The following is a 13,600-nucleotide window of genomic DNA, read 5'->3' on the forward strand; positions in this document are numbered from 1 at the left end:
GGGCGCACCCGTGCCGCTGTTCCTCCGCCACTGGTCGTCAATTCAAAAAGTAAAAAGAGCAGAGTTAGTTCCCGTTTTGCGACGGGTTAAAAATGTTCTCTTTTTAAAAGCGCACACAAGACACATACATACACACGGGGAGAAACACACACTTGCGCGCTTTTTTAAACGCTTCATGGGGTGAAAATATGCCAACGTTGTTGTGTAAAAATGGGGCAAGGAGTTGAAAGATTTAAAGAGGGTGCCACAGAGGTGGGGAAAAAGCAAAGCGTTCTTCACTTGGGTGTACTGCTCCAAGCGGGCACTCCCCCATTCGTCTGCTCTCTCACAGGTACATGCACCCCCCTCTGTCGGGCAGCGGGAGATATACCTAAAAGTAGAGGTTCTTTATTTTGTCCTTTATGTTCGAATCCATGAAGGACTTCTCCAAAGCCCACTCATTCATCTTCATAAAATCTTCGAGGGTAAAATTCAAGTGGGTGTATAACTCCTCGTAATCGTCATTGATGTTGGTGAGGAACATTCCTGGGTCATCCGAATTGACAGAGACCTTCACTCCAGCATCGTACAATTGTCTAATAGGGTGAGTATCCATGGACTTTGCATTTTTCAGCAGCACATTTGAAATGGGGCAAACTTCAAGTAAAATATTTTTCTCCTTAACCATATCGATTAGTTCTTGCGATTCAGCAACCCTAATTCCGTGTCCAATTCTTTCCACTTTAAGTACTTGTATAGCTGAGTATAGGGTGTTTAAATTTGGGAGAGTCACATCTTCCCCTGCGTGGACAGAAAGAGGCACACCACTTTCTCTCACGTAATCGAAAATTTCTTTATACTCTTTTAAATCTACTTCATGTCCACCGTGATCAAAGCCTACAAAATCTGCCTTATGTTTTAAGCAAAAATCAGCAGAAGCTTTAATGTTTGCTGCTTCATGGCCTGTATCTCCAATGCACATGAGAGCCACGTGAATTTTATGGTCTAACAATTCTACGACTTCCTTTATGCCCTTCACGATCGCTTGGTGAATGAGCTCAATGTCAAGGTTATACTTGAAGGCAACAAACGTTGGAGAGTAACGGAATTCCATCAGGACGACTCCTTCTTTATATTTGTTAAACACTGCGTGCTTGGCCAAATCCTCAATCACTTCGTAGTCGTGAAATATATCTGCCACTTTTATTGCCTTTTCGACGAACTCTCCTAAAGACTTCCCTCCTTTTGCAAACAAGTAATAATCTAGCACCTCCTCATCAGATAAATTCGGCTGCAAATTATATTTTCGAATGCAGCTGACGAAGAAGTCTGCGGAGAAGCAGAGGTCCAGATGGCAGTGTAATTCACACTTTGGTATCCTCTTCCAAATTTTGTATCTTTCCTTTTTGCTCATCTGGGATAGGTCGATGTTTTTCAGCTCCTCCTTTTTGAGGAAGTCGATGGGTTCTTGCAGGATGTTCATTTTGGGGTTAGCGGCGGGGGGTACTTCTCAGAGGTGGTTTATCGGTGGGGTGTTATACGCTGGCTGGATTACGCAGCTGCTTTTTTGCAGTTTTTTTGCCGTTTTTTTACGAATCGTCGTTTTTTCGCTTAAAGGGGCGACTGTGCAGATGGGGATGTCGTCAAAAATTGTGTTGTCGTTTTGGGGGTACCTTCTACAGGCGTGTGACTTTTTTTTTAAGTAACAGTGAAAATGAAAATGTTGCCAATGCAGGTGTAATTTTTTTTTTTTTTTGCCATGCTGATGATTTATGTATGAAAATGCGGGGGGTGATGTGGCGGCGAGGGTAGGGGGGAGAGCACCCCCTCAAAGGAAGAGCGTAGGAGATAAAAGTAGAGCTCCTTGAGCATTTCGTCAAAGTGGTGTGGCGGTGAAGTGGTGTGCCGTTGAATTGGTGAAGTGAGGAGGTGCATGGCGCCGCGGCAGCGCCAGAGTGGGACAAGCGTCGGGTCCGCCATCGAGGGGCTCCCCCGCCGCAAAGGTGTAGCTCCATTCTTTTCTGTTTTTCTTCACATTCTGTTGAACAACGAATGGATGCAAAATGGAGGGGGTAAAATAGGGTAACTCTTCCTCTAAATTTACAATTTTTTTTTACGCGCCGTGGGGGCATACGGGAGGAAGATTCATCACCCCACATCGTGGTGAAGAGCCACCCACGGGAATACGCATTTTTTTTTTTTTTTTTTTTTTTTCTCACATTTTGGCTTGTGCATTTTGGGGGGTGCGACGTGGAATTCAAGGGGGTTTCTTTTTTGTGTTGATTTTGCCTCTTTTCTGTGGCATCATTTTTCTCCAGCAAAACGATTAAAGAAGTACCTCTGGTGTGACTCCTACATTCGCAAACATTTTTTTATTCCTCCATTTAATGGCGATATAGGCATTTTTATTTTTTCCCTATTCGGCCACTTTCCCACGTGAAGTACACCATGCGGCATGTTTGCACGTAGCATATAGGCCTGTTTGCGTGGGGGTATTTCTCCCCCCTGCGATGGACACACCCGTTGCGTCTGCCCATAGGACGTCGCGGATGGGCAGCGCGGAAGCGCGGTGGTGCTGGGATGGCTTTTTTTTTTTTTTCTTTTCGCGCGATTTCCCTGTAGACAAAAAATAATCGCCGCAGTTTCCGTGCCTTCGTGTGAGGAGAGGCCTCTCGCGCGGGAAGATTCTTCCATCCCCATTGAGCATTTCCCTCCAAACGAGAAGCGGCTAAACGCAGCATGCGAGGATACACCCCTCCACACACATCATCAGTCGTGATGTGCAGCGCTATTTGCCCAACTTCTCACCATGCAGGAAAACCAGGGGATGAATAACGGAGCGGATGGGGAGACGACAACTCCGGAAGCGAGCGCGGAAGTAGTGGCAAACGCGCAAGTAGTGGCGCACGGGGTTAGTCACCCTGACGGTTGTGTCGATTTGGCGAACGCGACCGTCCAATACAGCGTGTACAGTTCGTGCCTGCTGCTGCTGTCCGGTCTTCAGCTGCACTTCATGTGCGAAGAGAAAGGCACTCAGAAAAAAAAAAAAAAAAAAGCGGGACATTCGAACGAGGCGTACCCAGAGAACGAAAAGGATAATTACAATGATCAGCAGAAGCAGACGCGGCTTCGTGGAAGGGCCTCTCCGAATTGCCACTTCTTGCGTGACTACGAAATGTACCGTGCAGAGCAGAAAAGGCCCCAACTGAACGACCAAGCGGCGTGTCCCATACCGCTTTATAAAAAAAGGTGACGCCCCTGATTGGGGGTGGCCCCAAAAGAGTTAAAAAAAAAAAAAAAAACAAAAAAAACATGCAAAATCGCCTTTTCCCTTTTGAGTAAATCACCACGTAGAGGAACACACATATACTGCGCCCATTTCTACACCGCTTAGCTGCTGTACGATACTTTGGCAGTCCCAGGGAAAAGCTAATAGTGTGTGTATTCCCCTCATGTGAGCAGCTGCCAAAGGGGGGTTACGCCAATATGGGGTGCAGTTTTGCTTCCCACTTAGGTGGCACCCCTCATCGTGATGAGGACAATTTTGGGGTATTTACTCGCCCGTTGATTATTTCCCCACAACTCCCGACATGAACTTATTGGAATGCACACCGAAGCAGCATTGGGAGTTTTTTTTTTAAAAAAACACGCTCGTCAGTGAGAGCCTACAATTCAGTCAAACACTCCAGTGCGCGCTTCGAATGGAAGGCATGTCTCAGTCCGCGCTGTGTGTCACTTGCGACACTTGGAAGGTTCACCACCTGTGCCACACCTACCATGCTACATTAACATCCTCCCACGGGGGGGTTAAACAGCGCGGGTGAAAAATGAATGAAAAGCCCCCCGCTGGGTCTACCAGTTGGCGCTGCGAAAGGGGACAAACTGGAAGGAAAGAGGAACAGCCAGCAAGGGTGAAGAGGGAACCAACGTAATGCAAAAGGAAACCAGTGAGGGCCAACGGCACGCTGAAATAAACCAGAGGAGGGCAAGCAGCACGCAAGATAAACGCGCGCAAAAAAAATACCAAACGCAACAGGCGGCTAAAAAGCAAAATCCCTTTTTTGCCGCTTCCCTTCCCTTCGCCCCCTTCCAGCCTCGAATCTGAAGATACCCAAGCTTCCCCATAATTTACGCCTGGCCAACTCCCCCACCTGCCGCTTTGCACTAAAAACGCAGATGCATCCGTTACCCCCACGCACGGTACCTTAAAAAAAAAAAATGCTACGTACTCGTGTGCAAGATGCTGCATAGTTTTTTTTTTTTTTTTTTTTTTTGCCAACAAAAAATGCCGGTGGGGAGGAGTCAAAACAACTACGAGGGTATTTCCTTTTTCTGTAGCGCGAACATCGCTAGCTCGCCCCTTGGGTAGGCAATTTTTTCCAGCCTCCGTCCGTCCTTCCTTCCATCCATCCGTTTTTTTTTTTTTTTTTTTTTTTCCTACATTTGAAGAGAATCGCCGCGTTTTACGTACACCTTTTGGCATTTCATTTTGCATGTGAGAAACAGGGGAGCAGCGGAATTGCGGCAGTTGCGGAAGTCGCGCAAGTGTCCTTCCCCCGTCGCCCCTCAATTGCGAACGCAGCACGATCGCATCGCTTGCCGAAGCGCGCCCAGAAGATGTAAAAAAAAAAAAGGAGTGAACGCTTCTTTTAAGGGCTCTCCCGCGACCGCCTCTTTTTTTATGCATGTACCTCCGTGTGGGAGAAGGGCATGCGCAGAGTTAGCAGAGTGAGCAGAGTGAGCAGAGTTAGCAGCGTGAGCAGAGTGAGCAGAGTTAGCAGCGTGAGCAGAGTGAGCGGCTTGACCGAGGCTTACAGTACCCCATTTTGTGATGCTCAGCGTAAGGATGTATTATACCGTGTTGAAGGGCGCTAGTTAGCGAAGCTCAATTCGCAGTGTACAGCGGCGCAATCCGTGGGGTGATACCTCCACTTCTGGCTGGCCGCATATCCGTATGAGAACAACCCCACCCAGTTGCGAGCCTTCAGTTGTTCCCCCTGTTTGTCACCCGTCGAAATGTACCCACATTTAGTTTTTTCCCACCGAGCGTATGATTTGTTTTTCACCCCATTTTAAATTCACAGAGATGCACCGCCAACCCATTTGATATGTTGTTTACCGTTTTACAAGTTTGTCCGCGCCCTGGTTGAACCGTTTTGGCGGCCCGCCCTCCATTCGTGGTGCTCACCCTGAGTGTTTTTTTTTTTTTTTTAGTGTTACATTGTGGGGCGAAGTTGGGGTGAAGTTGGGGCGTCGCACGGTCGCACGGGCGCATCGACAGGTCGGCACATCGGAGCACCTCCCCACCGCTGCCCTACCAATCGACCATGGTTCGATAACTCCCATCTGCAGACCAATTGCCCCTTTTTTAATTAGCCATTTTTGCGCGGTCCACTCGCACGGCTATCTTCCTGAGCAGCCGTCTTATCGTACAATCACCTACTTCTCACCCTACCACATACTCCTCACCCTACCACCCACTTCTCACCCCGCCGCTTTCCCCCGATGGAGGCCCCGGAGGCGGAGCCGGAGTTCCAGCTCATATCGGTTAACAGCCGCGCGTGCGAAGGCATTCTGAGCTCCGTGAAGAGGAGGAGCCGCTGCGTGGATGTGCCGGTTCATGGGCGCGCGGCGGACGAGGGGAAGTCGCAGCAGACGGGGCAGTCGCAACCAGCGGGACAGCCGCAACAAACCGGACAGCCGCTCCCAACGGGACAGCCGCTCCCAACGGGACAGCCGCAACAAACTGGGCCCCCCCAACAACTGAGCAAAAACAAAAAGGCGGTGTCCTTCGAGCACAAGCTGCACGCGAAGAACAGCCTGGGGGAGGAGGAAACCCCCCCCCCGGGGGGAGGCGCAGCCGATTGGCTAAAAATCCCCTCTCTGGAAAAAAAAAAAAGTGACACTCTATTTTTCAGAAAAAAAAAATCATGCATATATAACGAGAGCAAATACAACAGATTTATGGAGGCCTTCAAACAACAGGAGTTAAAAAAGATAAAGAGATTTCACCATGTGTATAAGTGGAAGGTAGCTTTGGTGATTCTGTTCATCCTGGCCATCTCCTTCGCCCTGATAGGGCTTTTCATTTATTACGAATCCAGCCACGTAATAGAAGTGAATATTGATTACGACTCTGGGGATGAAGTGAAGACCTTTTCCGTCCAACAGGAGATGAAGCAGCCCGTGTATGTATATTACAAAATAAGTAACTTTTACAGCAATTTTAAAACATTCCTTTCGGATGAATCGCAAGCCCTGGTTAATGATTGCAAGTGCAAATACATAAGGACTTTTGAAGATTTATATAAATTTAGATGCGTTAATGGTGTGCAGACTCTTCCCGAAATGAACAACGATTTGGGTTCCTCTGTAGGGGGGGGTAGACATGCCGAAAGGTTCAGCAGTAATGAAGCATGTGATGTGGATTCGATCCCCCCAGAAAAGAAGGAGAGGAAGATCTTCCCCTGTGGGTTAGTCTCAGCTTCCATTTTTAATGACAAAATTAGACTCTCCTTGGGTAAAAAAATATTTACCGTTGATAAATTCCCTGTTTTAAATTATTACGATTTTTTTTCTTATATAAAAAAGCATAAGAAGTACGCCTCAGATTATAGGGTGTGGATAAACAGTTTTTCCGCGGACTATAAAAACTGGTTCCACCCCCCTATGACCTCTTCATTTATTAAAACGTATGGAGTGATTTTTGAAGATTTGCAGCCGGGGGATAATTACCAAATTGAGTTTACACAGAATACGTGGCCTGCAAAACATTGGAAGGCCCAGAAATCCTTTCAGTTGGTCTCCTTACGAGCTGTGGGCAATAGCGCATACGAGCTAGCCTACTCCTTCTTCCTCCTCGCTCTAATTTACCTCATCGTAATAATCGTTATGCTAATTTTGGTGAAGACGGGGTACTGCCGTCTGGGAAAAACGTTTTCCTATTGTAAAATGTCGACTGTTAATAATGCCAGTGAGCACACCTTCTTTCGGAAGAAGTCCACGCTGAAGAAGCTGGCAGTAACAGCTAGAGGAGCGGCAGGAGCGGCGGCAGACGGGGTAGACGCGGTGGGCGCGACGCGCCCGTCCAGGGACGCCCCCCCCGTGCAGCCCGACGACCAGCGCAGCAAGAGCAGCTCCTACGAGCGCGTCGTCAGGGCCGTTGGCTGCGGCCCGCGGGCCTGCCTCTGCCCCCTGCACTAGGCGGTTGGCAGCCGGACGTCACGCCGCCAGGCAGCATGTCACAATTTTTACACTCCCCATTTTGCGCGCCATTTGGCGCGCCCACTCGCTCCTTCCCCTTGTGGCCGCGCAGGCCTTCTAAGTGCCTTTAACCCATCGCGCGAAGGCGCCCCTCCGTCCGCATCTTTTTATCCCCATTACTGTTACTATTACCGTTGCTACTGTTGCTCCTATTTTTACTTTTTTTATTTTTTTTTTTCCACGCCGTTGCCCGACCCGGCCAGGCGATTTTCCCAATTTTGCCCCATCTGGGGGAAGGCTACCCCCCAGTTTGAAGCTCCTCCCTTGTGTGTGCGGTCTGCGACCGTGCCATCCATTTGAGTTGAAAAGAGTGCCAAGTGCGGCAGAAACGTTACGTCGACTGTGTCAACTGTGGCAGCTGTGGAGATGGCCCTTCGGCCTACGCCCCCCATTTTGCCTCTTCAGATGAGGGACCCATAACAGTGAGGGTGTATTTCCCCACAGGGCTGCTCAACAAAAGGGAGAAAGAGTAACTTGCTCGCACTAGTGGGGAAGCTGCCTCGACGTACGCTGAGAGGGGTCCCCCAAGGAGGGTGCATAATTTGTATGCGTGTCGGGTGGGTACCTCTCTGTCGAGTCGCTTCTACGAATGGTGTGGCGGGGCGCGTCCCTTTTTTTTTTTTTCTTTCTTTCTTATGCCCTTCCATTTGAAAAAAATCGACTGAATAGTGGAGTATCCCTCACAGAGGAGGAGGCACCACAGGGGGTAACTTAGCAAAAAAGAGGAGCGGCGTAGAAGCCCCACAGGAGAGGAGAGAGTGAAGCCCACCGAACGGTTGCAAGTTTGACTGAATTGTGTCATACGTGTAGGAATTGGAATGCACATGGCCTCTTTTTTTTTTTTGTTTTTTTTTTTTTTGGCCTCCCCGCTGTGCCCCTTTGCACACCGCCGACTTGAGCGTACTCTCTCCTTCTTTCGGAAGGAACACCCCCATGAGGGGAAAAGGCAAACGTGAGAGGATGCCCGTAGAACGCACCCCCATTTTGGCAGCATCACCTTCGCTGAGGCAACCATGCGGTGCTGCGGAATGGGGAGGGGCCAAGAATGCCTCCTTCTGTTGAACCGACTGGTGGGTGGAAACGGCGGGATGGGTCGGATGTGCGGAATGGCCAGGTTACTGTCCTCCCTCGGGGGGAGACCCCCATCGGCAGGGGCTGCCACACGGGGGGAGGAACCCGCACCAAAGTTAGGAAACGCGGAAGAGCGAAGTGAACGTGCCGCGAAACAACACCCGCGGGTAGACCCCCCAACCAGTGTGCCGTCCAGCCAAACAGACGAAGACGCAGTGACGAAGCAGATATACCACAAAGTACTGCTGGAGCATAGGCTTCTCCGTGGAGGAAGGTCTAGAAGTGAGAATAGGAAAAAAAAAAACGGGGAGGTGGTGACAAGTGCAAGAGGTATCACCTCAGTTGATGTGCAGACGAGCGGTGTAGGCGAAGTGGGGAAAGCGAAACTTCTCTCTTTGGTTAGAAGTCCGTCTGGAGGGAAGACCCAAAATGGAGAGGTGGTAGAAGTGGGAGAAGCGGGAGAAGTGGAAGGGGGCAGAGGATTCCCAAGGGGGGACCCCCCAGCAGGGAAGAAACCAGACGGACTGACACCCCGCAGGGCTAACCACTTGACTGCTCCGCATAAAGAAGCGAGCATCCCCGTAGATTGCACAGAGGAGAAGAACATAAACAGCTTGCTAAACATGCGCAAACGCAACGACATAACTATTTGGGAGAAAAAAAAAAAGGACCATTTTTTTAAAATTTTTTTTTCATCGAAAAAGGTAAAAATAATAAAGTCGCAGAATCACCCCATTTTCATTCACCTGTACAAGCTAGCCACTGATGGGAAGTATCGAGAGAAGCAAGGGAAGATTTTACTCACTTGCAAGAAGATGATCCTGGAGAGAGAGCAACATCACATTGCACGCATTTACACCAATAGCATTAACAACTTGAAGGACTTTCGCCTCTTCGACAATTTTATCCTTTTGTCCAACAGGCTGCTCAAGCGGGTTGCCCTTCTCTACTCCTTCAAAAATGGAGTCCTGGCAGAAGTCGCGCACACGTTCCACTGCGACGACGTGGGCCTCCCGCGCCTGGCCCTCTGCTTCTGCGAGGTGAACCGCGGGGGAGGCGGTGAAAGTGGTGGAAGAAGCGATGGGGGTGTGGGGGAACGCCACATTGGGGAGACGCGCTTCTCCAGCGGAACAACCCCCCCAGGGGCACCTACCCAACTTCTCTGCAACGGCGACGTTGGGACGCTCATCCGGAGCTGCTTCCTCCTCAAGTGGCAGTGCGTTTTTAACGTGGAGGGAATAGGCCACACGCAGAGGAAGAAGGGGAAGACCAGCAAAGGATCACCCAATGGGGGGAACACCGATTGGCCGAATGTACCTACTCCGCGGGGTGCCACCCGGAAGAAGCCACACATAAACGACATTTACAGCATCGACTTCTTCCACCCTCTTACACTTCGCGCCTCGGCGGGCCACCTGCTAGACATCCCCTATAAAAAAGTGGCCTTCACGGAGCTGCACAAATACGCCCGAGAAAATAAAATACTCCTCCTGAAGTACCGCGCCGGGGGAAGCGAGGGACGAACTGGTGACGGAAACCAGGAGAGCCTCTGCGAGATGGGAGGCGACCTGTATGTGCACTATCGTGGTGGTAGCCACTCCGAGCAGGGGAAGCCCTTCTTAAATCTGCTGGGCAAAGCCAAGGGGGTGTTTCTCCTCCTAGACAACTGCAACAGTGTAGAAAAGGAGCACCCGCGGGTAAGCCGCAACTACGTGCACATTGGGCCAAGCACAGACGACTCAGATGACGAGAGAATCTTCGATCGAGTCTACTACGTCAATTTGGTAAACAATGGGGAGACGCCCCTGGACGTCGTGGCGGCGTACTCCATTCTGATGTACATCCTCAAGGCGAGCTTCTTCCAGCACATCCCGCAGTCGTGTTACGTCTGTGCGGAGTGAGCGAAATAGAGGGAGTGAGGAAATAGGCCAGTCATGTGGGGAACACGCGCATGGAGCTACGTTTAACATTGACTGTTCCCATTGGACGCGCCGCCCAGGCGACTCTTGCTTCTACTACTTTGGCCTTATCTTTGTGTGGCTTTTTTTTTATACTTGTTGGTGAGTCTGTAGGCTTGTCAACTAGGTGACACAAAAAAATTTGACCACGCAGGCCAGGGGGGCAGGCGGCGTAGGCGGTGTAGGCGGCGCAGGTGGCGCAGGGGGCGTGTGGGACGGCGGAGCGGACAACACGGGCGAACGGACACGCTACGAAAGGGAGCACAAAAGAGCGGCACAAAAAAGCACGAAAAAGTGACACAAAAAGGAGGCACAAAAAAGGGACGCAAAATGGGACACAAAAAAGGGACGCAAAATGGGACACAAAAAAGGGACGCAAAATGGGACACAAAAAAGACACAAAATGGGACACAAAAAGGCACACAGTGGAGGCGAAAAACACTTCACGAACACAGGACTCTCGCGCGGGACCAAACTGACAAGTGACAACTGGCAAGTGGCCAATAACAAATGGTAGGCAGCAAATGGTAGTCAACAAATGTGGGCACAAATATGGGCACAGATGCAGGCATCAAATGGCGTGTAACATGTTGTTAATAGCAAATGGCGCGTATCAAATGACAAGTGAGAGCCCGCGGTCCCCGCAAGGGGGGGGGGCGTACTCAACGGGAGGGGCGAAACAGAGGACAGGACACACGCTGGAGGGAGGAAGAAGCACGGAAAAAGGGGTCACACTGGGAGCAGCCTGCAAAGGGAACACCCCCAGGTGACGCACCGCCCGAGCTCCGCCGCGTCCAGGGGCGCGCACGCAGAAGATAACTGCCCCGCGAACCTGGCCGCTACCACGCTACCACGCTACTGCGTTACCCCGCCAACCCGGCCGCTTCCCCGCTACTGCGCTACCGCGCTACTCCGCTGCTCCACTAGATAAACGCGGAGATGTCGAGGAAGTGCATGTTCGAGGAGCGGTCGTCGCTGGCGGTGAGGATGGAGAGGATGTTCTTCTGGTCGTACAGGTGGAGGGAGAGGTGCACGTTGAAGATGGTGTCCGTGTGGCTGTAGAACTGGTGGATGCACTGCCTGGAGCGAATGTCGTAGATGTAGATGTTTCCATTGAGACTTGAGAAGAGCAGCAGGTTGGTGTTGATCCACTTGAGGAAGTTGATTCCCTTTTCCATTTGGCTATTCGTGTCTACTTTATTAAATTCGTAATTTACTAGGAACTTGTTAATATACTTCTTGCACTGGTAGTCATACACAATGATGCTGTTGTCGAGGGAGGAGGAGGCGAAGATGTTGTTGCGCTTATTGTTGAAGAGACAGTAGTCCACCAGGTCGCTGTGCAGGTTGTGATACGTGCTGATGACGCTGTTGGTGTTCACGCTGCAAATTTGGATGACGTTTCGGTGCGTCGCCACGTAGATTTCGTTCGCCAGGTTGTTGTCGATGCAGAGCACGTCGTTGCTGTTGTCCAGCTCTTCGTGGGGGATCATCTGGGGGGGAAGTCCCTGGAGCGCATGGAGCGCAGGGAGCGCAGGAAGTGGTTGATTCGCTGGAAGCTGTTGCCCCCGCTGATGCTGCGCACCCCCCCCGTTGCACCCCTCCGGGGTGACCTTAATGCTGTAGCTGCCCAGCGCAGAAGGATGCTGCTGCCTGGAAGCCTCCACACCGGCGCTCTCCCCCTTAACCCTCGCGTCATGCTTCCTACCCGCGTTGCGCCTCTTCAAACTGTATACATTGTAGTCATACACGTGTGTCTCCCCACTGTGGAACCCAGCAATGAGGTAAAAGCTGCTATCATAATTGCAAATGTTGATGAAGGTGGGGATGTCCACTGTGTAGGTAATACTAATAGGGGTGTTCTGATGGATGTTCCAAATGTAAATGTTGGGAGAGTCCAGGTAAATGCTCAGAAGAATCTCCTCATTAAAAGGACAAAACATAAAGTACTCGATGTCCTTCTTTTCATTGGTATCATTGATCGTTAAGATGTTTACAAAATTCATGTCTTCCGAAATCCACTCCTCCTCCTCTTTCTTAAAATGACCCATACCTACATTCCAGTTGTAAATATGGAGCAATGAATTGCTGTTGTTAATGTTTTGCTTAAAGTTGGTGATATTGTAGTTTAGAATTTCTGACTTGTTCATATTATTATTGTTGTAGATGTAGATGTCCCCGTTGTAGATGCAGAGGGCGATGTACTTGTAGCTCTTGGAGAACTTTATGTTCGTCACGGTGTCCGTGTACTTCTGGTGCTTCAGCTGCTGCAGGCTCACCTTCGCGCTAGCCCCGCCAACCCCCGTAACGCCGCTACCCCCGCCAACCCCCGTGACGCCGCTACCCCCGCCAACCCCCGTGACGCCGCTACCCCCGCCAACCCCCGTAACGCCGCTACCCCCGCCAACCCCCGTAACGCCGCTCCCCCCCTCGTGGGCGAAGTTCCGCAGGTCGTCGTCGAAATTGTTGTACAAATAGCAGTTGTTGTTGATGCTGCCGAAGTAGATCCACTTCTTAAACGAATTCACGCAGTAAATGCTCTTGTTGGCGTAAAACCTTTTGTAGTAGGAAATATTTTGCTCCTTAAATTTGATTAGCTCTAAATCTGCCAGGGGAATCGTCTTGTCGCTGCTGTTGTAGCTCGAGTTTTCTTCCTCCTCTTCCTCCTCCTCCTCGTCCTCTCCTTCCACATCACCTGCGCTGATGTCGATCAGGTCAACTTCATCATTCCGCAAATCTTCGTACGCCAGATCCTCCTCGATCGCCTCGTTCATCATTAAGCCTTCTTTTTTTTTTTTTTTTCCTCTTTCCAAATGAAGCGCTTTTTCCTTTTTGCACACTTCCGCAGCTACTCAGCGGACTTCGCTTACTCAGGGGTCCCTTTCCGTTGCATCGAAAAGGGGACTCCCTCAGGGGATGGGGGGCGAAAAGGGAGGGGACAACGATCGTAAGCGGCTGGAGTGCTCGGTCCCCACAAAAAAAAGGGATAAACGGGGTAAGCAGTAAAAAGTGGGTATAAAAATTGGGCAATAAAAAGGGGGTAATAAAAAGTAGGTATAAATAATACGTATTAAAATAATAATAATATAACAATGGCGCTGCGACGCTGCGACGCTGTGACGCAGTGGTGGTGAAATCCTTCAAACTCGCAAGCCGTATTCACTTCTCTGGTCGGGTTGACCGCCCCCCAATGCTGCCGAGACGCGACGGCTTCGATAGGTGTGCTCGTACGCTCAGCGATTAAAAAAAAAAAAAACTTCCTGCGCCGTTCTGGGGGGAAATTATGCAAGTGTAGTCCAGTCGTAAATTTGTATTCTCACCGGTAGGCC

At 50.3% G+C, this 13,600-nt stretch overlaps 5 protein-coding genes across 5 annotated transcripts, besides 11 other annotated features; 3 read left to right on the forward strand and 2 right to left on the reverse strand.

The window, feature by feature from the left end:
- Window positions 1-1,718, reverse strand: PVX_111245 (adenosine deaminase, putative). The gene has a single exon (XM_001608424.1). It carries the CDS (start codon window positions 1,460-1,462, stop codon window positions 371-373), a length of 1,092 nt encoding a protein of 363 aa, XP_001608474.1. The 5' UTR covers window positions 1,463-1,718; the 3' UTR covers window positions 1-370.
- Window positions 1,261-1,281: a microsatellite.
- A 340-nt stretch (window positions 1,719-2,058) lies between the features above and the next one.
- Window positions 2,059-2,094: a microsatellite.
- A 109-nt stretch (window positions 2,095-2,203) lies between these two features.
- On the forward strand, window positions 2,204-3,263 carry PVX_111250 (hypothetical protein, conserved). Its single transcript, XM_001608425.1, has one exon. The coding sequence runs from the start codon at window positions 2,789-2,791 to the stop codon at window positions 3,230-3,232; it is 444 nt and encodes a 147-aa protein (XP_001608475.1). The 5' UTR covers window positions 2,204-2,788; the 3' UTR covers window positions 3,233-3,263.
- An 858-nt stretch (window positions 3,264-4,121) lies between these two features.
- Window positions 4,122-4,175: a microsatellite.
- A 1,309-nt stretch (window positions 4,176-5,484) lies between these two features.
- PVX_111255 (hypothetical protein, conserved) lies at window positions 5,485-7,182 on the forward strand (the record flags this gene model as incomplete). The annotated part of the gene is made up of 1 exon (XM_001608426.1): window positions 5,485-7,182. The coding sequence occupies one exon, from the start codon at window positions 5,485-5,487 to the stop codon at window positions 7,180-7,182; it is 1,698 nt and encodes a 565-aa protein (XP_001608476.1).
- Window positions 6,128-6,158: a microsatellite.
- Window positions 6,604-6,636: a microsatellite.
- A 1,199-nt stretch (window positions 7,183-8,381) lies between the features above and the next one.
- Window positions 8,382-8,406: a microsatellite.
- Window positions 8,407-8,460: 54 nt separating this feature from the next.
- Window positions 8,461-8,480: a microsatellite.
- A 235-nt stretch (window positions 8,481-8,715) lies between these two features.
- Window positions 8,716-8,738: a microsatellite.
- Window positions 8,739-8,936: 198 nt separating this feature from the next.
- PVX_111260 (hypothetical protein, conserved) lies at window positions 8,937-10,214 on the forward strand (the record flags this gene model as incomplete). Its single annotated transcript, XM_001608427.1, has 1 exon — window positions 8,937-10,214. The coding sequence occupies one exon, from the start codon at window positions 8,937-8,939 to the stop codon at window positions 10,212-10,214; it is 1,278 nt and encodes a 425-aa protein (XP_001608477.1).
- Window positions 9,313-9,343: a microsatellite.
- A 653-nt stretch (window positions 10,215-10,867) lies between the features above and the next one.
- Window positions 10,868-10,929: a microsatellite.
- Window positions 10,930-11,194: 265 nt separating this feature from the next.
- On the reverse strand, window positions 11,195-13,048 carry PVX_111265 (WD domain, G-beta repeat domain containing protein; the record flags this gene model as incomplete). The annotated part of the gene is made up of 1 exon (XM_001608428.1): window positions 11,195-13,048. The coding sequence occupies one exon, from the start codon at window positions 13,046-13,048 to the stop codon at window positions 11,195-11,197; it is 1,854 nt and encodes a 617-aa protein (XP_001608478.1).
- Window positions 12,525-12,548: a microsatellite.
- Window positions 13,049-13,600: the final 552 nt, after the last annotated feature.

The sequence above is a fragment of the Plasmodium vivax genome, chromosome 6 (assembly GCF_000002415.2).
Source record: "Plasmodium vivax chromosome 6, whole genome shotgun sequence".
Lineage (NCBI taxonomy): Eukaryota > Apicomplexa > Aconoidasida > Haemosporida > Plasmodiidae > Plasmodium > Plasmodium vivax.

What these genes read in the sequence shown, in the direction of transcription:
- PVX_111245 (XM_001608424.1), bottom strand. Translation starts at nt 1,462, where the DNA reads ATGAACATCCTGCAAGAACCCATCGACTTCCTCAAAAAGGAGGAGCTG.
- PVX_111250 (XM_001608425.1), top strand. Translation starts at nt 2,789, where the DNA reads ATGCAGGAAAACCAGGGGATGAATAACGGAGCGGATGGGGAGACGACA.